Raw genomic sequence first — 24,900 nt, 5'->3', positions numbered from 1 at the left:
GCAAAAAAATCAATCTAATCTTATCGTGCTGGGTGTGCATTTTGTGATTTCGGGTTGAAATGTAGCTTTCAGGGATTTGAACGGCCACAAATGCTGGGTGTGCATTTTGTTTTTTAGTCAAGTAGTCAAAACTCAAATCTTATAACCAGACTGTTGTTCCTGATCACATAACTGAACTTTGAGTTACCGGGACATTTTAAATAATTAAGTTGTGTGGTGGCTTAAGGCTTCAGGATCTTCCACAGCATCCCAAGGCATATAAATTGGGCTGGGAGAAAAATATCTTAGATCGAGCAAAGTCGAAAATACCTGTGTAACCAACCATACACAACTTAATTAGAAAGCAAAAGGCATCATATTGGCTTTTTGAAAAAGCACAGAATGATGATGATGGTGAGGAGGAGGAGGAGGAGGAGATTATGAACATTGCAAGTGTGGTGGGTGACACGCAATAACAACGATGAGAAACATGTCGGAAAGAAATCGTAAATCAAATCAAGAAAGCTTATCGCGATCAAGGATGAACACAATGTCTATTGTGTTTTTTGTGTAGCTTTTTGGTATATTTTATTAAAAAAATATGAAGTGTTTGAACAAAAAATTTATCATGTGTTGTACACCTTTTCAGATGGGTTATGTAGTATATTCACACTCCTCCTTTGATCGTCATGAGACACCATGTGGATGATACCGTTTCTATGCCACCATTGGTGTAATGTGATAGATTCCTCCACATGAAAATTGAATTATCAAATAGATTTCTAATTCTTGAAATATTTCATATTGATACAACCAAAACAATTTCAATTTCTTTGACAAGAAATCTATTTGTTGATTATTTTATGAAATCAATTCAAAATTAAAATAAAAATCATACAAAATCAAGCCTCAGTGTCTATTAACTGAGATATAGATAAGAATAACTAGATTTTGATTTGGGCGAGTCACCCGAATCGAGCAAAAAAAATCTTAAAACCTTGTAAAGAGTCATGAAGACTCAGTCAGGCTTAGAAATTTCCAACTCGGTTGAGGTTCCTATATTAAGAGACGGATTTTAATCCTCTCCATTTTCAGATCCATTATTTCTTGTTATTTCCCCCTCCAGAGTGCGACACGTGGTGGTCTTAAATCTAACGGCCCTAAATCATTCTCTTACTTTTGAGTAATGAACTAACTATGGTTACATACCAACAACGGCCTAGCTCAGTTGGTGAGCCGTGGTGCGCTTCATGCCCATGCTCACTAGGAGGTCTCGAGTTCGAGTCTCCTGGCTGGTACCTTATCCCCTCCCTGGTTCGATCCCCCCCCTCTATACAAAATATATATATAAAGCTCCCAATTCCAAAAAAAAAAAAAAAAAAAAACACTAACCTATGGTTACAGAGGTCATGAGTTCAAACCACCTTGGGGCCTATCCCCATCCCCTAATTCCCCCCCTATTATACAAGCTCTTAATCCAAAAAAAAAAAAACTAACTATGGTTACCCCAACCCATAGTTTAACCCGGGTCAAGTTTAACCAGACCAATGTTAGACCCATGGTTAACTCAAACTGAATCTTCAACCCTAAGTTCTCATCACCTCTCTCTCTCTCTCTTCTATTGCCCTCATTGGGAGACCAAAGAAGCTGCCGCCGGAAGCCCACCTCTTCTTGCCGCTCTCAACCGACTCTTCAACCCTAAGTTCTCATCGCCTCTCTCTCTCTTCTATTGTCCTCATTGAGAGACGAAAGAAGCTGCTGCTGGAAGCCCAACCGAGGAACTGCAATACTCAGAGAAAAACTCAGAGCAACTCCAACTCCATCGTTCATGGCCATGGCCCATGTGGATCTAACGCACGCAATTTTCCTTTCCTTCCTAGTACCATTACAAAGACTTCCCACCAAGAAAACTAGAACCCAACTCATCTTTTCTTCCTCTTCTTCTTTATCTGTCAGTTCTGGTTCTCTTCTTTGTCTCTCTTCGTCTTCTTTCAGATCGTTTCAGTGTAAATACAGGGATGGGTTAGTTCCAGTAGTAGCTAAAGAGCCTTCTTATTCATTTGATTTAGAACAAATCTGAACCAAACCAAACTGTATCAGAGACCTGATACACTGATCTCAGAAAAAAAAAAAAAAAAAAAAAAGAAAAAGTAAGAAAGAAAGAAAGCAACCCCCTTGAATCTGAAGATGAAAGAATATATTATACGAATTACAGAGTAAAAAGCTAAGTTCCAGTAACAGATTAGTTCCTATTCCTCAGTATTTGTTTACTTTCAGATTTCATGGAAGAAAATAATAAAAAAAAAAATCTTAAGAAGATGAAGGAACGAAATGGGTACTTTGATTTTGATCACTTGCAAGTTCAGTGTAAATCCATGGCGCCCTTCTCCTCTTCGCTCCCTTTTGCTCTTCTTCCACCAAGCAGCCGAGCTGGACCCAACCTAAATAAACAAATTGGCCTCTACTCAAACTTCAATGGTTTGATTAGATTCAGTTCTGGGAATTTTCCATTATAGCTGCATCATTACAAAGTTCTTGATACCCCACTGTTATAAAGTTTAAAAGGCCTCATCGTGATATTTTTTTGCAAGGATAACCCTCTATCATCTATAAGCAATTATTTGCGAGCAAAATCTTTCCATATTCAGTTATTGGCAAAAAAACTGAGTTGAATGGAGAAACATGATCAAAATCCCATTTAATCGTGAAAAGGCTTGTCAAGCTCATTGACAAAGGCCATTAAGTGTGAGTTTTTAATGCTTTATTTCTTCTTAACTAATAGCAGATGCTAGTCCAATGACATGAGACAATATACTCATGGTGAAGATTGTGAAGCTGCAATGGTTGGCGGTGGGTGCCTAGGGCATGATTACAGTCCAACGCTGGAATGATAGAATCATAGGGTAATATTCAACCAAAAACAGGTAGAAGAAAAGCCCAGATCGAGCAGCTTGGTTCATAGAAGAGGCTCTATAGAGCTTGAAGAGGAGAGGAATGATTTTGAATAGTTTGAGACAGTGCCATAGAAGAGGAGAAGAAAGGCTTTGAAACGTCGGCCGAATCCTGAGATTAGGGTTGGGCTTTCGGTTTGAGTTAACCATGGGTTTAATGTTTGTTTGGTTAAACTTGACCCGGGTTAGGCTTTGGGTTGGGATAACCATAGTTAGTTCATTATTCAAAAGTAAGAGAATGATTTAGGGCCGTTAGATTTAAGACCGCCACGTGTCACACTCTGAAGGGGAAAATAACAACAAATAATGGAGAGGATTATATTAAGAGACCATATACTTGGACGTGGGAAATATAAGAAACAAAAAAAGAACATTTAAGATAAACATGGGAAATTTAAGAAATTGAAGACAGTTGCTGTGTACGAGGAGTAAAATGACAGAAAGAGTATGAAGTTCTAAATACACCGTGACGTTCAGACTTCAGACCTTACTCTCTTTTAAAAGGTGTTAGGCTTTGGGCGGGAGGGAAATCAGGAGTCAGAGCAGCTACCTTCCCTTTTCTTCTTTCTCTATCGTGTCCAAGTCCAACCAGAGAGAAAAACCAATGAGGAAGAAAATGGAGAAACAGACGCTAGAAACGAAAGAACAGATAAAAGAGACGAGGAGTGTGTCTGCTTCTGCTAGGACGGCATTGCTGAATCTCCCAATTGAAATCAAAGATAAAATCTTGTTGAGTCTACCTGTGGAGGCTCTGTCGCGATTCAGGTGCGTAATCAGAGACTACTAACGATTCCATAACCCTAATTTCATTAAAATGCACTTGAATCGTCAGTTTGAAATCGACAATGGCTCTACTATCATCATTGCAACTGCTACTAAGATCTATAAAGTAGATCTTGACGAATTTAGCAACCCAATCCCACTCGATATACCTTTCCTGAACCCGACCTACGGAAGCCAAATGAGATTAGCAGGTTCTTGTAATGGGTTGCTGTGCATAACCTCTTGGAATAGTTGACACGTTGTGCATTTGTGGAATCCTGCTACAGGAGAGTTCAAGCAATTACCAGCACATAATTATATTGGCGAGAGAAAATCATACACTGGCCCTGTTTTAGGGTTAGGTTATGATAGTATTTCTGGAAAATTTAAGGTGTTGGCGGGGAGGGAGACTGGCCTCCATAAATTTGAAGCCATTGTGTACACATTGGGGACAAGTTCTTGGAAAAGCATTGGAGAACTTCAGTACCGTCTTGTGGATGGAAAATCGCAGGTGTGTGGAGGTTGTCCCCATTGGATTGTGCGTGATTTCAAGTCTGGTTTGAATTCCACCCTTATTTCATTTAGTGTTCAAAATGAGAAGTTCATGGAAATTCCAATGCCCCCCATTGATGATAATTCTACAAAAACATCAGGGTGCTTCACTACAGCAAGCTTGACTGTGTTGGGAGGCCGTCTTTCTATATTTTATAGTGCATTTAAGTCGGAACGCTATGAATTATGGGTAGAGATGGATGATGGATTGGAGAATACTACTTGGACCAAACAACTCTCCTTTAATGCGTCAGACATACCTCGAGATGCTAATAATGGATATGGAAACATGTGGGGCTTCAAGAACGGTCAGGTTTTATTTTGGGGTCGCAATAGAGAACCTTTATCTTTATTTAACCCATTGAATGGTGATGTTAGAGCTCTGCATGTTCGTGGTAAACCTTTTAATTTTGAAGTTTATTCCTATATCGAGAGCCTCGGAATGCTCACGGTTGAAGACAGAGAGGTTGTACACCAGAACTCATAAAATGTAGTAAAGAATTACAAGTAGGGATGTTGATTTTCTGTTGCCTGTGTTACTGTTTGAAGATGAATTTGAACTTAGAGCTATGGTACTTAAAACTGAAAGATCTTTTTTCTTTTCATTCTTAGTTATTATTTTTTTGCATAGCAATGAGCTTCCTAGGGGAATTAAAGGCTTCATGCCTCATAGACATATCTGATATTTAACATCAGACTTTGATGTTAGTTTTCTCTGTCTCTTAATTATTTTGCTTGCTCCTTTTGGATTGTCTTTGTATTGTCCTCCACACTTAAATTGATATGCTTCAATAGTTTGAAAGAAACAGATCAAAATCATGTGTATCCGGGAGATATTTCTTTAAGCTCCACATTGTCATTACCCTTCTATTATAGAAGTGCTAGAAGGGTAGTGACTGATGAATACAGAACCATCTTCCCAAACAAGATAGCAAGATCAACCAGCTTGTAGTAATCCATCGATACTTGCCACATGTTCCTCAAAATTTTGTCTCCAGTGAAACTAGGTGGCCCTCCTACTGATTACTAGGGAATGTTAGACCCTTCAAACTCATTCTTTTGGGATATCATTTGGCAACCAAAAGAAGCCGTCATTGATCATCATCAACCCTTGAATTCCAGCTCCTAAACTTATGCCCAACATAAATTTGGCACAAAGCTTGCAACAAACATCATTAGGCTTTGAACCAACATGATGCACACAAATAGCAGCAAGGCAAAGTACAGGTAGTGTTCAAATCCCCGTCGAAATTCAGTAAGTTAATAAGCTATAGCTCCAGGAATCAGAGAGTTTAGAAGAGAGTAAGGTATGGAAGAGAGTGTGTTGCTGATAACAAATGCTCCAATTCCAAAATGCCCATTATGTCTTTCTAGTTAAAACTACTTCAAAGATCTGAATTTAAAGAGAAAAGAGAAAAGGGGAACAATAGTTAGGCCTTCAATATTGGAAAGATATATTTATACTGGTCATAACATGTTTTATTTTCAGAAAATTACACATTAAAATTTCTATAATAATCTAGTAAAAAAACTTTTTGAGTTCTGAAGCTAAGTGTCTCTTAACCGAAATATATATATAAGTACAACTTATAAGGTGAATTGGTGAATATTATGTAGATCAGTTAACCTTCATGTCCTCGACAACCGAAGGGAATCCATCGATGGACATAAATTTCACAAGTGTAGCTACAAACATAAGCAGCGAACCTCTGACCTACCGAGTTACAACAATCTGATGAGAAACATAATTCATTCTAACTTATTAAATTGGAACGATCTATTTTCCATTTTTTAACTTCACATGCCTTGACCACCTTACCTGAATTGAGCCAAAGCTGGAGCCAATATTGTAAAAGATGGTGCCCAGGGATACACACACAAAAGGATGTACATTACAAACCGCAACCAAAAGTAGCCTAGATCATGATTCATGTTCACAATGGACGTTCTTGTAAGAACAAAGCACTGTGTAAGGAAGCTAGCTTGCCCACCTTTCTTCTCCAATGCTGCTCCTTCCTACAAAAGGATTAGCCACTTTTCAAAATTGGAATCCCATCTTAACCATATAGCCCATTTCTTTGGCTTTTAAACCTTGTATTTAGATCGACTAAAACCCTCTCACTATAGTTGATTTCTTAAGCATTATTTTTATTTGAATATTTCCATACATAAATAAGGGATTCAGTAAAAAAATCTATAGAGTATTTGACTTGGTTGCCTTGGCTTTAGGAAGATTGCATTCACCAGCAAGTCAGCAACATCTCAAGGCTTCAGGCTTCCTATGAATCAATAAAATCATAAGGGAAATTGGGTTGAAGAAGTTGTATTTACCAAAATACCCTCAAGATGTTTTTCCCCCATCTAATATGTGGGTAACATAGAAGTGACTAATCAAAGTTTGTATGAGGAAAACCGCCATATATTCGGTGGTCGATACCTCGGCCAAAAGGGGTCTCAGAATGCATTCTAGACCCATAATCTATTCTGACAATGCATATCAAACACTGCGATAAAGCAAACAAACCATTCTTAGAAAGGGAAGAAATTTATTCATGAAAAAAAAAAGGCAGCCCATCCAGCCCCATTATTACAGGTATGAAAGTCCTCAGCTAAAATCATCACCAAGTGACCCTCAGTCAGGGCCTTGGCAACCTTACAGGAATGCAAGCTCTTAGTTAGAACTGTACAGTTTTTTAAATCTAGACCGTCTATTCTCGCTCAAAGTTGGATAGTGCATAGTATTGTCTAGAGTATTGGTACACCCGCATGGATATACACGGGATGCATGTCAAAACAAGGGGATATTTTATTGAATTAGACTCTGAAATTTGACATGTGGATAATTTAGACCATGTCCTCTCTATCCAACAGTCGGAATGGACTCATCATCTGTCCACATGGCAAAATACATGTTAATTGATGTTTTGGAAAATATAACAAATCCTTGTGAGAATAATAACACACTTTTTTTTTAATAGGAAGAGAGGTCATGCAGCCGCGACAGCCAATGAGAGCATATGCATTGGCATCTCGGAAGATGAGATTTCTTCCTTTCACGGGCGATCATTCCCCCTCTCCCCATAGAGAATATTTTCCCTCATATTATGTATGGAAAGACTAATAATGCTCTATACAGATATGTGAGTTAGGAAAGGGACATGATTCACCTGAGGATAAATCATTTCTTTTTTTAAAGTAACTTTAACCTTTTTCGTCCTTTTTGTATTAGGTACAATTTTTTTAATGGAAATATTTTATTTTGGCGGAGTGTTCTCTGTGGGGTAGAGCAGGGGCCATGTGCGCATGGCAGCAAATGAGAGCGCATGTTGGCATCTCAGAGGGTGTGATTTCTGCCCTTCATGGGGACTGGGGTAGTCATTTCGAGCCTATTGTGTTTGAGCGTGGCCTGCACTCTCATAGAGAATATATTCCCTATTACTTTTATATATATACTTCAAATATGTGCAAGAAAATTGACACTTTTGATATTGATCTCTAACTTAAAGAGGTTTTTTTTTTAAATGTTTATAAAACTAAAAAAACTTTTGAAAATACAAAAAGGTGATTAACAGATAGAATGAACTATGAAGCATTGTTGGAAAACTAGGTTTTGACTCGGACAAATCAAAAAATCTTAAAACTTGGTAAAGAATCTTGAAGGCTCGGCCAAGCTAAAAAATACCTAAACTCGGTCCTGATCAACCTGATTTATCTCCTCGGTTAAGGTTAGTATATTAAGAGACCATATACTATTTTTTTTTGTTTTTTGATGAGATAAGAGACCATATAGTTGGACTTGGAAAATATAAGAAATAAAAGAGAACATTGAAGATTTTTTTATTTTTTTAGGTAAAGAAGAGAACATTGAAGATACATGGGAAATTTATGAAGTTCTAAATACACCGTGAGGTTCAGACTTCAGACCTTACTCTCTTTTAAAAAGGTGTTAGGCTTTGGGCGGGAGGGAAATCCGGCGTCAGAGGTACTTTCCCTTTTCTTCTTTCTCTATCGCATCCAAGTCCAACAACCAGGAGAAAACCAAAGAGAAAGAAAATGGAGAAAGAGACACAAGAAACGAAGAAACAGAGAAAAGAGACGAGGAGTGTGTCTGCTTCTTCTGCTAGGACAACGGCATTGCTGAATCTCCCAATTGAAATCAAAGATAAAATCTTGTTGAGTCTACCTGTGGAGGCTCTCTTGCGATTCAGGTGCGTAATCAGAGACTACTCACGATTCCATAACCCTCATTTCATTAAAATGCACTTGAACCGACAGATTGAAATCAACAATGGCTCTACTATCATCATTGCAAATGGTTGTAAGATATATAAAGTAGATCTTGGCTCATTTTCCAATCCAATCCCACTCGATATACCTTTCCTGAACCCGACCCACGCAAGCCAATTGAGATTGGCAGGTTCTTGTAATGGGTTGCTGTGCTTAACCGATTGGGATCCTTACAGTTGCGTTGTGTATTTGTGGAATCCTGCTACAGGAGGGTTCAAACAGTTACCGTCACATAATTATATTTTCGAGGGAGAATCATACAACTGTGTTTTAGGGTTTGGTTATGATCATATTTCTGGTAAATTTAAGGTGTTGGCAAGGAGGACGACTTGCCTCTATAGATTGGAAGCAATTGTGTACACATTGGGGGCAAGTTCTTGGAGAAGTATTGGAGAACTTAAGTATTATCTTTTGGGTGAAAAATCGCAGGTGTTTGGAGGTTGTCTCCATTGGATTGTGCGTGATTCGAAAACTCGTTTGGATTCCATTGTTTCATTTAGTGTTGAAAATGAGAAGTTCAAGGAAATTCCAATGCCCCCCAATAATTCTACAAAATCATTAGGGTGCTACACTACATCTTGCTTGACTGCATTGGGAGGCCGTCTTTCTATATTTTATATATATTATAGTGGATTTAAGCGGGAACGTTATGAATTATGGGTGAAGATGGATGATGGATTGGAGAATACCACTTGGACCAAACAACTTTCCTTTAATTTGTCAGACATACCTCCACATATTAATGGATATGGAAACATGTGGGGCTTCAAGGACGGTCAGGTTTTACTGGAGGGCCCCTGCCGTACACTAGCTTTATTTAACCCAGTGAACGGTCACGTTACAACTACAACTATGTATGTTCCTGCTAAACGTTTTGTTTTCAAACTTTATTCTTATATCGAGGGCCTCGGAATGCTTATGGATGAAGACAGAGAGGATGTGCACCAAAACTCATAAAATGTAGTAATGAATTACAAGTGGGGATCTGTTGCCTGTGTTACTAGTTGAAGATGAATTTGAAATTAGGTCTATGGTACTTAAAATTGAAAGACTTTAACTGTGTTTCTTTCTGCATGGCAATGAGCTTCCTAGGGAAATTAAAAGGTTCTTGCCTCATAGACATATCTGATATTTAGCAGCAGACTTTGATGTTTGTTTTGGATTTTTCTTAATGATTTTGCTTGCTGCTTACTGGTTGTCTCTGTATTGTCCTCTGCACTTAGATTGATATGCTTCAATAGTTTGAAAGAAACAGATCAAAATCATGTGTATCGGGAGATCTTTCTTTAAGCTCCACATTGTCATAATTATAGCAAAGTCACATTATCAATGTTTTGAAAGAAACAGATCAAAATCATGTGCATCCTGGAGGGAAAATTATCTGCTCCATTTCCTGCCCGGTCCATTTCCCCGAGTCCCTCTAATAGGGGGGGTGTTGGACCCCACTCGGGCAGTATGTTCGGGCAGGGGGTAGTGTGGTCATTCCCTCCCCCCTATTAAAGGGACTTGGGGAAATGGACCGTGCAGGGAAATAGAGCAGATAAAGATCCATCCGGGAGATATTTCTCTAAGCTCCACATTGTCATTGTCCTTCTATTTTAAAAGTGCTAGAAGGTTAGTGACTGATGAATACAAGTGAGCCTAAAAGGATTTCTCATCAATATTAAGCAAGCTTAAACTCAATAATTATAAAACAAATAAAGTTAATAGTGGAAAACCATTACAGACTTACATGTTGAGGAAGATGGCTTTCCATGATTTGTATCATTTGTCTGTGAGGGACAATAGTAATGAGGGACATGACAATGGGGTTAACTATTTCAACAGATTTTGCAATAAGAAGGCACTTGAGATGATACAAAACCATCATTCCAAACAAGATAGCAAGATCATCCAATTTGGAGTATTCCATCTTTACTTGCCACATGTTCCTCAAAATTTCATCTCCAGTGAAACTAGGTGGCCCTCCTACTGATTATTAGGGAATGTTAAACCTTCAAACTCATTCTTTTAGAAGCCTTGGTTAACATACACATAAAAAGGAATATAGTGTAGAGGGTGTAACAATATCAGAACTAATAAACTAGAAGAAGAAGAATTCGATGGAAAAAAAAGACTCTGTTCTGATATCTAAACAGAATTGGGTGAGATGCTTTCAGCCCATCCCTTCATGATATAAAGAAAATAGAAGTAAGTAGTACAAATTAGAGTTGGAGTCTAAGTATCAAGGAACCAACCCTATCTAGGACTCATAACAATTAAATAACTCCTAAACTAAAGAAGCCACACAACATAATAGAATGTGTACATGACACATATGTACCCCCTTGGTACATATGGTCATGTACCCCTTGCAACTTAAATTCCTAGGCACTTTAACACTCCTCCTCAAGCTGGAGCATACAAATCTCCCATGCTCAGTTTGACACAATTCTTCCGGAAGGTAGACCCGAAGAGTGGTTTAGTAAACAGGTCACCATGCTGATTAGTAGATGAAACAAATGGAGTAACGATTTACTTCTTCATAACAGCATCTCGCACGAAGTGACAGTCGACTTCAATTTGCTTAGTTATCACAATACATGCCATAGGACGAGTAATAGGGAATCCCAACTCTTGAAGAAGAGAACGTAACCATACTAACTCTGCATCAGTAAGAGACATAGCTTGGTATTTGCTTCAGCACTGGATCTAGCTAGTGTGGTCTGGTTCTTGCTACGCCAAGAGACTAGATTACCTACAAGAAAAGTACAAAAACCATTAGTAGATCTACGGTCGCCATCTGTGCCAGCCCAGTCAGCATAAGAATATCCTATCAGATCAACATTCTGATGTGGACGATAGACAAGCCCTTTTAGATACCTCAAGACCTACAAGTTCTACAAGTTGCCTCCCAGTGGACCATTTTCGGTGATTGCATAAATTGGCTAATAACGCCAACAAAAGAGGATATGTCAGGCCGAGTAACAATTAAATATATCAATTTTCCAACTAGCCTTCTATATCGATGCACATTAGTAAAATCTTCATCAGTAGTAGTACCGAACTTTTGATGAGGATCCATAGGAGTGTCCATTGGTTTAGAGGCAAGCATACCAGTGTCAGATGATAGGTCTAACACATACTTTCGTTGTGAAAGATTGATCCCTTTCTTATAATGAAGAACTTCAATACCAAGAAAATATCAAAAATTGCCTAAATCCTTCATCTGGAAGTGCTGATGTAAATAACCCTTTACTGTAGTAATTTCTGAAGCATTATTCCCAAATATTATCAACATAAACAATCAGAACAATCACCTTCGACCCCTGTCGACAGACAAACATAGAGTGATTTGAATAGCATTGTGAAAAACAAACATAGAGTGATTTGAATAGCATTGTGAAAAACCATAGCGAGTGACAACAGAGCTAAACTTGTCAAACTAAGCACGAGGTGACTGTTTTAAACCATAAATAGCCTTCTGTAGCCTGCACACTCGGGCAGAATTCTCCCCCTGAGCAACATACCCGGGAGGTTGCTCCATATACACCTACTCATCAAGATCACCATAAAGAAAGGCATTTTTAATGTTCATCTGATAAAGAGGCCAATTAAGATTGACAGCAAAAGAAATGAGCACACGCATAGAATTCAACCGTGCCACAGGGGAAAAATTCTCAAAATAGTCCACACCATATGTCTGTGTATAACCCTTGGCAACAAGGCATGCCTTGAGCCTTTCAGTAGAACCATCAGGATTGTACTTGACTGTATACAACCAACGCACTATACAAGATCTTTACCTGGAGGCAAATCTACTAGAGTTCATGTCTGACGAGATAACAAGGCTTCCATTTCCGTGTTCATAGCTACTTTCCACCCAGGATGAGATAAAGCCTCACTATAATGCTTAGGAATGGAATGAGTAGATAAGGAAAAAGCAAAATTATGTAACGGAGATGGAAGATGAGAAAAAGAGCCTTAATTGTCAATGGGGTAGGCAGTCAGGGACTTCTGGGTGCAGGATCGTGTACCTTTGCGAACAGCGATAATGTAAGACCAAGTTAGGGTTAATCTAGCCCCAAATTAAACCCACAACACAATATAGAAGAAAAGGCTAAAATTAGAAAGTAATCAAATCTGAGCAAACCAGCCACAGGGATGGACTCCAAATCTGATCGACGAGCCTTGGTGGTGTGAATGCCTGGTCCAAATCTGGTCCAACTCTGATGGTCAGAAGTGGAGATCTGACTTGGTCTTTAAAATAGAAGGTTAAGCTCAGAATTAGAAGGTGGTGCTGTAGAACATTCCAGCCAGCAGTAGAGGCTGAAACTGAGGTCGAGTGAAGGCCCAGACAGCAGTAGGAAACTCCTCCAAATCTCAGTCAATTCTGACCCAAGGTTGCTGAGAAATAGGACAGATTCAAAAATAGAAAGTCTGTGGAGATCTTGCAAACCAGGGGGAGTTTTGGATTCCAAGTCAGGATCGAGTGTAGCCCTGGATTTTGAGATTCAGTCCTCCATACCTCTGCTGAAACAGAGTACAGGTTGCAGAGAAATCAGGGCTCGAAATTTGCAGGAGAAACTGGGCTGAAACTGCACATCCGCCGGTGTTCTACAGCCTCCTCAGGTTGTATAACAGCAGCAACTATTAAGAACTTGACAGAGGCTTGATTCAGGTCTTCAAAGTATACTCTCACAGTGATTAATTGCAGTCACAGAAAACAGCACAGCAGCGTTAGTAGGGAAGGGAGGAGGAGAAAGAAGAAGAAGGGGGTAGGGGGATGGGCTTTCTCAGTCCTTTGTCTCTCACCCACAGCTATCCCAGCTGTTGAAACAAGGATTTACTCCCATAACTGGGTGCAAGGATGCCTCGGAACTTCATTTAATAATTCATTGTCTAACTATTACAAAAAGGGCCGCCTATTTAATGAAGTAGGCTACCTTACAAATATTGAAAGTAGAAAATAGTAACTACTAAACTGGTAACTAGTGACAATAGAATCTTATGGAAAATGGAAACCAACTAGAATTAGAAACTACTAGGCTGTATAATTCAGCCATAGGCAAGAATAACTAAAATAGAAACTAATAGGTTTAGTGACTTAGTACTACTAAGTTTGACTCGTCAAAGACCAGATTTCCTGTCAAAATCGTGGTTAGCAAAGGGATCTTCTAGAAGGTCAGCTAGCTGGTTCGAACTAGTCTTCTTGGCTGGCTCGAGCTGGACCAGTTCTGGTCCACTTGAGGCTGGCTCAATTCTCCTTGGTTCTTCTTTTTCGGGCCAGTTGGGGAATCTGCATCAAGCGATTGGTAAGTCAGGTGAAGGAACTTTTACAGGATCCGGCGGAGGAGATGGTAAGGCAGGAACTTCAGTTGGAACAGACTGTGTAGAGGGCAAAGTAGACGCTGGCACTGTAGTAGGCGACACTGTCTTCTGTCGCCGAGTATAAACATGCAAAGGATTGGTCGGGAGAAAGAGGCACAATTGGAAGAGTAGTAGTATGATCAGTAGCTGCACCAGGATCTGGGGCAGGAATGGAGGGTGAATAAAAAGGAGTATTCTCAAAGAAAGTAACATCAGCACTAACTTATAGCCGATGAGTAATAGGGTCATAACATTTGTAGCCTTTCTAGATCCAAGAATAACCCAAGAAAATATACTTAATCGCGTGGGGGGATAGTTTCTCAATATTAGGTTCTAAAACATGTACAAAGCAAATACAATCAAAAACCTTAGGAGAGAGAGAGAGAACAAGGTGATTAGGAAATAAAATAGAACAGAGACTGATTTGATAAAACAGAAAAAAGCATATGATTAATGAGAAAAATGCAGTAAGAATAACATCACACCATATGTGCATTGGCACATGCATATGAAACATAAGAGAATGAGCAACTTCCAATAGATGTCGATTTTTACGTTCATCCACCTCATTCTGCTGAAGGGTGTATTAACGACTCGTTTGATGGATAATGCCATGGTCTAAGCAAAAACTAGTAATGTCATGCTGTGCATATTCAAGAGCATTATAAGATCAGAAAACCTTTATAGAATTATCAAACTGGGTCTTTATTTGATTATAAAAATATTTAAAAGTAAAAGATGTTTCAAAAAATAAATCCAAGTCATAGGGAGTGATCGTTCACAAAAGTGACAAAATAAGAAAAATCTAATATATTTTTGACACGACATGGACCCAAATGTCAGAATGAACTAATGGAAACAAAAATTGACGCCGAGGTTCGCTACGAGTAGGAAAGGATGACCGGTGATGTTTCCCCAATTCACAAACTTCACACTAAAGATGAGAAATGGACTTGCGACTAGGAACCATGCGTTGAAGTTTAGGTAAAGACAAATGACCCATACAAACAAGCCATTGAAAAGGAGAAGGCCTTCTAGTGGTAGTAGCAACTGCAGTAGAAGGTCCATTGACATCCAGATAATATAGTCCAGCTTTCTCAAGCTCTCCTCCACTAATCGTCCTCCTTATTTGAAGATCCTGGAAAACACAGTACGAACGGTAGAAAGTGACTGAGCAGTTAAGCATTTTAGCAAGTTGACTAATAGATAAAAGACTCGAGGGTAACTGGGGTGCATGTAACACAAAAGATAAGGTCAAAGTGGGACTAAGGTATATCGTCCCATGGCCGGTAACAGTAGTGGATGGACCATTAGCAAGAATGACAGGAGGAGCAGAATTAAGAGAGGATGAAAATAATTCCGACTTAACAGTCATGTGGGTAGAGGCACCAGAGTCATAATCCACGGGGTGGAAGTGGTGTAAAGAGAAGCGGAAGTACCTGTGTGGGATAAATTAGCTGTAGAAGAGGAAACTGAAGTCTCAAGCTGTTGAAGACGCTTGAGCATTTATGCGTGATCTTCCCAAGACATAGAAACAATGGAAGAGGCTCCAGATGTAGATGCAGTAGATGTATCACTAGCAGAAACATGCTTCGTATTGTTTTCAGTAGTAGCAGTATTGGCTAATTCATTAGCGCAATCTGGTTTGCCTTGCTTGGCCCAACAAGTATCAACAATATGATTAGGTTTGCTGCAAACTGAGCAATGACTAGAAGACTTGTCAGAATACTGACCACTGGTACCTCGACCACCATTACCTTGACCACGACCTCTAGAGGAACCACAACCCCTTCCATTAGAGGAGCCATGTCCCCGAGTAGTAAAAGCAGAACCTTCCTTCAGAGAAGGTGTAGTAGTACCTCTTGAGAGGGGTAGACATACGTTACAATCACAGAAAGGTTTTGTTAAGTGAAGGTACCTTTTCCCCAATAAGAAGATGATTCTTCATAGATTGGTAGGGTGTAAGCCACCCAAGAACTTAGCCACATAAAATTCAGGTCGTTGTGCCTTGAGTTGCTCCAAATTAGTGGTATGGGTTTGATGCATCTGAAGTTCTTCAATGATTCTCTTATATCCACTGTAGGTTTCATTGAAGGTCTTATCTCCTTGTGTACATGTATACATCTTGTCATATAATTCATATATTCAAGAATGATTCTTCTCCTGAGAAAAACTTTCACAGAGATCATTCCAAAGACCTTTGGCTGTTGAATGACGACATTGGAAGCAATAGATGGTTCAACATTGTTCCATAACCATATCTTGATAGTAGAATTCTCATGCATCCAGTTTTCATGTGCCGTTAGTGAGTTAGGATCCTTAGGATCAGTAATAGGAGGATTATCTATAATGAACTTCATCTTACCTTTGGCATGCATGTAGGCCTATACAGCTTGGGCCCACAACATATAGTTAGAAACCCCATTTAGTTTAGGATCAGAATGGGTGATTTTTAAATCACACACAATCAAGAGGTCATAATAACCTAAAAAATCTATTGAGCAACCTTCCTGGGTAGGGAATGAAGATCCCAAAGTATTATTCTGATCAGGTGGAAGGATCAGAACTAATTGGATAATCAAGTAGAGAAAAAATTGCCCAGAAAACAGAGTATCATGGCCAAGGAGGAGAAAATTAATTGCAGAAAATCAACCAGTAAAACTTGATGGAACCTGGATCGAGTTTCCCTTGGGATGTCCTAAATCATCTCTTAAAATATCATAACCATCAGATGGTTGGAAAGGTTGCTCTAACCAGATCTTAAAAAAAAAACCCTTCAAAACTTGAAACCTCAACTTGAAGTGTGCATAGGTAGAGATATCTTCAGCAAGTTAACTCCATAATCAGCAGTATGTAGTTGAGAATAGGCCCTAGTTTATTTTCATTAAATCATAAACGTAGGGCAATATGCAGATAGGCAGCATAGGCTGCTGTAACCGAAGTTAACCCTTGAAACACAAATTAAACCAGGATTGAAGAAGACAATCTCCTGATTTATTAGTGCTCTGATACGAAAGAACAATATCAGAACTAATAAACCAGAAATAAGAATTTGATGGAAGAAAAGACCGTTCTGATATCAAAACAGAATCGGGTGAGAAGCCCACAGCCCATCCCTTCACTATTTAATGAAAATAGAAGTAAGTACAAATTAGAGTTTGAGTCTAAGTATCAAGGAACCAACCCTATCTAGGACTCGTAACAATTAACTCACCTACACTAAAGAAGCCAGAGAACATAATAGAATATTAGAATGTGTACCTGACACAACCCTGCAGTACATATGGTCATGTACTCCTTACAACTTAAATTGGTAGACACTTTAACAGTGTATCTCCAGAAAGGTTTAGGGATATCATCCGGCACCAAAAGAAGCCTTCATCAATCAACATCAACCCTTGAATTCCAGCTCCTACACTAATGCCCAACAGAAATTTGGCACAATACTTGCAACAATTATTATTAGGCTATCAACCAATATGATGCATACAAATAGCAGCAAGTGCAGGTAGTGTTCTCAAATCCCCACTGAATGCCGAGAAGATAATAAGCTATAGCTCCAAGAATCAGAGAGTTTAGAAACAAGTAAGGAATGGAAGAGAGTGTTGCTGATAACAAATGCTTCCAACTCCATAATGCCTGTTCAGTCTTTCTCGTTCAAAGATCTGAATTTTGAGAGATGAGAAAAAGGGTACAACTGTTATAGGCCTGCAATATTGGAAAGATACATTATACTGCTCATGACATGTTTTATTTTCAGAGAATAACACATTAAAACTTCTACAGTAATCTAGTTAAAAACTGAGTTCTGAAGCTATTAAGTCTCTTAACTGAAATATAAATAAGTAACTTCTAAGATGAATTAGTGAATACTATGGAGATTAGTTTACCTTCATGTCCTCAACAACAGAAGGGAATCCAGCGATGGACATAAATGTCACGAGTGTAGCTACAAACATGAGCAGTGAACTTCTGACCTGGAAAGTTTACAATAATCTGATAAGCTAGATATAATGCTCTCTTTGCTTCTGTGACTAATTAAATTAGAATGATCAATTTTCCATTTTTTAACTTCACACACTTAGACCACCTTACCTGAATTGAGCCAAAGCTGTAGCCAATATTGTAAAAGATGGTGCCCAGGCATACACGCACAAAAGGATGTACATTACAAACCACAATCAAAAGTAGCCTAGATCACGATTCATGTTCACAAAGGACCTTCTTCTTGTAAGAACAAAGCACTGGGTAAGGAAGCTAGCTTGGCCACCTTTCTTCTCCAATGCTCTGCTCTGTAACGAGGCAGGTTCAACAAGAGGTAGAAAGAAGAATCAGCAATAGACAGAGAAAGGTGCCAGCAAGACTTAAGGATTAGTTGAGAGTTGGTTTTGGTTATAACAGTCAGTTAGGAAGTTGTGTTAGACAGCTAAGCAGTTAGAAAAGTCAAGCTACACATGGGCTATAAAGGTGTAAGCGCAGGAGGGGGTGAGGTGTGAAAAATGTTAGAGCTTTTGTCTTTTTTAGTTTCTTTTCTTGGAGGCTCTGGTTCCTCTAAAATCAGAATTCTTCTTCTTCTTTCTTCTTTTATAATAGTTGCAGGAATTCTTGATTTCCTCTTCTTACAGCTAAGCTCTTAACATGCTCCTTCCTACAAAAGCAAATGGTATCCTCGAAAGTTTCTACTCCAAGCAGTGGTCTGGGTCAATTCGGCTAAAACTTTTTTTTTTGTTAACGAATCCACTAAAACTAAGTGGACTTAAAAATTCAGAGACTTCAAAGGTAGGTTGATGGATGGATGTGATGAGTGATGACTGAGTCATGCAAGACATCTATTTTCTTACCGAAGTTCCACATGCTAGAGTATGTTTCACACCATTGACAAAGCACATTTCCATGTTGCCTTGTGCTTGGACCTTGATGTCCTGCAACCAAACCCATCTTAGAAAGGGAAGAAATTTATTCAAAAAAGAATTAAGGCCATCCAGATCCATTATTAGAAGTATCAAAGTACTCGGCAAAAATCCAACACCAAATGAGCCTCACTCAGGCACTTGGAAACCTTTGAGGAATACAAGCTCTTAGTTAGAACCGTAAATTTGAATCATTAAGTTTTACAGTTTTTTAAATCTAGATCGTCTATTCTTGCTCAAAGTTGGGAGAGTGCACAGTATTGTCTACAGTACTGGTATACATGCATGGATATACACGGGATGCATGTCAATTCAAGGGGGTATTTGATTGAATTAAACTCTGAAATTTGACATGTGGATAATCTAGACCATGTCATCTCCATCCAACGGTCGGAATGGACTCATCATCTGTCCATGTGGCAAAATACATGCTTATTTACTTTTTGGAAAAAATAACAAACCCTTGTGACAATAATTATACACTTTTTTTTAATAGGAAAAGGGGCCATGTGGCCTCGACAGCCAGCATGTGCGTTGGCATCTCGGAGGATGGGATTTTTTGCCTTTCATGGGAGCCAGGTCATTTCTCCCTCTCCCCCTGCCCCTGAATATTTTCCCTTATATTATATATGAAAAGACTAATAATGCTCTATGCCTCTATGCAAATATGTGGGTTAGGAAAGGGACATGACTCACGTAAGTATAAATCATTTCTTTTTTTTCTTTTAAAGGATCTTTAACTTTTTTCACCCTTTTAGTATTACATATAATTTTTTAAAGGAAAATATTTTATTTTGGTAGAGCTTTCTCTGTGGAGGGAGTGCAGGGGCCATGTGCATGTGGCAGCCAATGAGAACGCACATTGGCATTTTAGATGGTGGGATTTCTGCCTTTCATGGGGGGCCCGTAGATCATTTCATCCCCATTGTGTTTGAGTGTGGCCTATGCTCCCATGGAGAACATTTTTCCTTTTTATTTTATATATATACTTGAAATATATGCTAGGAAATTGACTTATTTTTTAAAAGTTGGCGGGGAACAAAGTTCCAACAGATTAAGCATACAATAAAGAAGAAATAGAAAAGGGGGGGGGGGGGGGCAGAAGACCAAAACAGAGATACAGAGATTGTTGAGAATCTGCAGCCAGCGATGCAAGGAACTCTGCGACAAAATTAGCTTCCATGAAGACATGAGAAAACTGAATTTCCTCGAAATAAGGGATCAGACTAAAGCAATCGAGCAAAATAAAGCTTATTCTCCAAGGCGTAGCAACCGAGACACCTTTAAGAAGACGGATCAGCAGAAAGTTATCGCTCTCAATTATAATTTTCTTGAAGTTGAAAGAAATTGCAATCCGCATAGCCTTTCTAGCCGCAAGAGCTTCAACAATAAGCGCATAATTCCAACCAATACCTTCCGAAAAACCACAAATGAAAGAAAAATTGTCATTTTGGCAGACAACCCCAATGCCAACATTTCTTGGATTATCATGACTCGTCCCATCCACATTGAATTTTAAGAATCCAAGAGGAGGTGGAATCCATTTGACCAGCCTATTCATTTTTCTTTCTGCGAAATGGAACTGTTTAACTACCTCTTTAGCTCCAGTGATTGCTCTAAGGAAGATCTCTTTAGGATTTCAAATCCACAGCTTAACAACAACTGCCTAGCGTAGTTAGTGACCTATGGTGCACTTCATGCCCATGCTCATCAGGAGGTCTCTAGTTCGACTCTCCTGGCTGTCACCTTCCCCCCTCCCCAGTTCTCCCCCCTCCCGCCTTTAAAAGTAAAAAAAAAGAGAAGGAAAGATCTCTTTAGGATTAAATGACACTTGATAAAAAAAACATTAACACTTTTGGTAATGATCTCTAATTTAAAAGAGTTTTTTTTTTAAAAAAATATTTATAAAGGTAAAAAGGCTTTTGAGAGTAGAAAAAAGACAATTAAAAAAAGGTATGAACTATGAAATAGAGTTGGAAAATCATGTTTTAACTCGGACGAGCCAGTCCAGTCGAGTAAAAAAATCTTAAAACCTGGTAAAAGAATCTTGAAGACTCGGCGAGGCTTAGAAATGCCCAACTAGGGTCTTGATCAACCTGATTTTTATCTTGATTCTTAATTTTAAACGAATCATGCAACAATCACCGAGTTAGGCTCATTTATGGGCATCCAATGTTACACTGTGTTTCACATTTTTTGTCCTCGGTTGAGATTCCTATATTAAGACACCATATACCTGGACTTGGGAAATATAAGAAATTTAAAAGAATATTGAAGATGCACATGGGAAATTTAAGAATGTAAAGATAGTTGCTGTGTACGAAGAGTAACATGACGGAAAAAGTATGAAGTTCTAAATACACCGTGACGTACAGACTACTGACCTCACTGATACTCTCTCTCTCTTAAAAAGGTGTTAGGCTTTTGGGCGGGAGGGAAATCAGGAGTCAGAGCAGCTACTTACCCTTTTTCTTCTTTCTCTAATAGCATCCAAGTCCAACAACCAGGAGAAAACCAAAGAGAAAGAAAATGGAGAAAGAGACACAAGAAACGAAGAAACAGAGAAAAGAGACGAGGAGTGTGTCTGCTTCTTCTGCTAGGACGACGGCATTGCTGAATCTCCCAATTAAAATCAAAGATAAAATCTTGTTGAGTCTACCTGTGGAGGCTCTCTTGCGATTCAGGTACGTAATCAGAGACTACTCACGATTCCATAACCCTCATTTCATTAAGATGCACTTGAACCGACTTCTTGAAATCGACAATGCCTCTTCTATCATCATTGCAACTGCTACTAAGATATATAAAGTAGATCTTGACTCATTTCGCAACGCAATCCCACTCCATATACCTGTCCTGAATCGAACCCGCGCAAGCCAAATGAGATTGGAAGGTTCTTGTAATGGGTTGCTGTGCATAACTCATAGGATTCGATATGGATACGTTGTGCATTTGTGGAATCCTGCTACAGGACAGTTCAAGCAATTACCAGAATATGATTATTTTGTCAAGAGAGAAGCATATCACAGCCCTGTTTTAGGGTTTGGTTATGATCATATTTCTGGTAAATTTAAGGTTTTGGCCGAGAGGAGGACTGGCCTCCATAAACTTTCAGGCATTGTGTACACATTGGGGACAAGTTCTTGGAGAAGCAATGGAGAACTTCAGTACCCTCTTTGGGGTGTAAAATGGTGTTTGGAGGTTGTCCCCATTGGATTGTGCGTGATTCGAAGTCTGGTTTGGAATCCATTATTTCATTTAGTGTTGAAAATGAGATGTTCAAGGAAATTTCAATGCCCCCCATTGATGATAATTCTACAAAAACATCAGGGTGCTTAATTACATCACGCTTGACTGCGTTGGGAGGCCGTCTTTCTATATTTTATAGGTCATTTAAGCTGGAACGTTGTGAATTATGGGTGAAGCTGGATGATGATGGGTTAGAGAATACTACTTGGACCAAACAACTCTCCTTTAATTTGTCAGACATACCTCCAAGTATTAACAATGGATGTGGACACATGTGGGGCTTCAAGAACGGTCAAATTCTACTGGGAGGTCTTGGTAGACCAACTTTAGCTAACCCAGTGAACGGTGATGTCAGAGCTTTTTATCTTCCTGGTAAACCTTATTCTTTCTATGTTTATTCCTATATTGACGGCCTCGGAATGCTCACGGTTGAAGACAGAGACGACGATGTGCACCAGAACTCATAAAATGTAGTACGTAAAGAATTACAAGTGGTGATGTTGATTTACTTTCTTTTGCCTCTGTTACTACTGGTTGAAGATGAATTTGATGAGCTTTAGGTCTACTATGGTACTTACTTAAAACTGAAAGATTTTGACTGTTTTCTGCATAGCAATGAGAGTTTCCTTCCTAGGGAAATTAAAAGATTCTTTTTACCTCATAGACATATCTGATATTTAACATCAGACTTTGATGTTAGTTTTGTATATCTCTTAATTATTTTGCTTGCTTGCTTCTTTCTAGTTGTCTTTGTATTGTCCTCTGCACTTAAATTGATATGCTTTAATAGTATTATATTTAATCCACGACGAAATGGTTTTACCGTCGTTAATATTCTATTTTCAGCGACGGAAATATTACTACCGTCATTGAAAATCCATTTTTCACGACAAAAATAGATAAACTGTCGCCCAATTAGATTTTTCACGACGGGTACCTAGTAACCGTTGCAAAAAATAATATTTTGCTACGATACTATGGTATCTGTCGTTGAAAATTATATTTGGCTACGAAACATATTTCTTACCTTCACGAAAAATCATATTTTTTGTAGTGAGTTTCAAAGAAACAGATCAAAATCAAGTGTGTCCGGGAGATATTTCTTTAAGCTCCACATTCTCATTACCCTTTTATTTTAGAAGTCCTAGAAGGGCAGTGACTGATGAATACAAATGAGCTTAAAAGGATTTCTCATCAAGATTAAACAATCTTAAACTCAATAATTATAAAACGAATAAAGTTGATAGTGTAAAACCAGTACAGACTTGCATTGAGCCAAAGCTGGAGCCAATATAGTAAAAGATGGTGTCCAGTTTTTTATATTTTTTATTATAACCTATCTAAGAGACTGCTTACCTTCTGAGATAACTCTGCTATTTTATTCCTCCAAGGCCTTGTTTGATGTCCTAATCACAAGTATTAAACTCTTAAATTACAGAAATGTTTTTACAAGAATGGATAAAGTGCAATCAAAATCAACCATAAATATCAATTAAACTAGTGAAGAGCAATAGTTCTACTCCCATTCATGAAATAGAAGAATTAGCTGGCTAATGTTTCCTACTTGGCCATTGAGATAAGCCTGTCTACATGGCCCACCCGTTGGAAGCAGCATGAGGGGCTAAGCTTTGTAAATCAACTGCTGGCTGTGTAGTAAACTCAATGGATTAGCCACTTGTCAAAATTGGAATCCCATCTTAACCATATGGCCTACTAACCTTGTATTTTGATCGACCAAAATCCTCTCACTAAAGTTGAGTTCTTAAGCATTATTTTTTTTGGATATTTCCACATAAAAATAAGGGATTCAATAAAAAATCTATGGAGTATTTGGCTTGGTTGCCTTGGCTTTAGGAAGATTACATTCACCAGCAACATCTCAAGGCTTCAGGCTTCCTATGAAACATAAGAAACCTAAGAATCATAAGGGAAATTATGTTCAAGAAGTTGTATTAACCAAAATACCCTCAAGATGCTTTTTCCTCACCATCTAATATGTGGGTAACATAGAAGTGACTAATCAAGGTATGAGGGAAACCGCCATATAATATTCTGGTGGTCGATTCCTCGGCCAAAAGGGGTCTGAGAATACATTCTAGACCCATAATCTATTCTGACAATGCATATCAAACACAGCGATAAAGCATCCAAACCCTTCTTAGAAATTTATTCATGAAAAAGAAAGGTAGCCCATCCAGCCCCATTATTAGAGGTATCAAAGTCCTCAGCTAAAATCATCACCAAGTGACACTCAGTCAGGCACTTGGCAACCTTAGAGGAATACAAGATCTTAGTCAGAGCCGTAAATGTGAATCATTCACTTTTACAGTTTTTTAAATCTAGACCGTCTATTCTCGCTCAAAGTTGGGACAATGCATAGTATTGTCTAGAGTACTGGCATAGCCGCTTGGATATACACGGGATGCATGTCAAAATAAGGGGATATTTGATTGAATTCGACTCTAAAATTTTACATGTGGATAATCTAGACCATGTCCTATCTATCCAACGGTTGGAATGGACTCATCATCTGTCCACATGGAAAAATATATGTTTATTGATGTTTTGTAAAATATAACAAACCCTTGTGACAATAATAATACACTTTTTTTTAATAAAAAAAGGGTCATGCATCCGCGACAGCAAGTGAGAGCATGCACAATGCCTGGGGCCGTTCATTCCCCACCCCCCCAATAGAGAATATTTTTCCTTATATTATATTTGAAAAGACTAATAATGCTCTACACAAATATGTGGGTTAGCCGGTTAGGAAAGGTACATGACTCAGATGAGTATAAATCATTTTTGTTTTTTTAAAGGAACTTTAATTTTTTTTCATCCTTTTAGTATTGCATACAATT

The 24,900-nt window shown here is 38.6% G+C and overlaps 1 protein-coding gene, 1 long non-coding RNA gene and 2 pseudogenes across 2 annotated transcripts; 1 reads left to right on the top strand and 3 right to left on the bottom strand.

Annotated features, from left to right (window-relative positions):
* Positions 1-5,114: 5,114 nt before the first annotated feature.
* LOC122667301 lies at positions 5,115-6,605 on the bottom strand (annotated as a pseudogene).
* A 1,692-nt stretch (positions 6,606-8,297) lies between these two features.
* On the top strand, positions 8,298-9,488 carry LOC122667300 (F-box/kelch-repeat protein At3g06240-like). The gene has a single exon (XM_043863554.1). It carries the CDS (start codon positions 8,298-8,300, stop codon positions 9,486-9,488), a length of 1,191 nt encoding a protein of 396 aa, XP_043719489.1.
* A 763-nt stretch (positions 9,489-10,251) lies between these two features.
* LOC122667299 lies at positions 10,252-18,775 on the bottom strand (annotated as a pseudogene).
* A 257-nt stretch (positions 18,776-19,032) lies between these two features.
* On the bottom strand, positions 19,033-24,634 carry LOC122669484. The gene is made up of 2 exons (XR_006334023.1): positions 24,501-24,634; positions 19,033-19,128 (listed from the first exon to the last, which is right to left on the bottom strand). It is a non-coding gene; the product is annotated as an uncharacterized LOC122669484 (long non-coding RNA).
* Positions 24,635-24,900: the final 266 nt, after the last annotated feature.

The sequence above is a fragment of the Telopea speciosissima genome, chromosome 7 (assembly GCF_018873765.1).
Source record: "Telopea speciosissima isolate NSW1024214 ecotype Mountain lineage chromosome 7, Tspe_v1, whole genome shotgun sequence".
NCBI classification, from domain to species: domain Eukaryota; kingdom Viridiplantae; phylum Streptophyta; class Magnoliopsida; order Proteales; family Proteaceae; genus Telopea; species Telopea speciosissima.
Note: the sequence above shows the minus strand (reverse complement) of the source record. Positions and strands in the feature narration are given on the sequence as shown.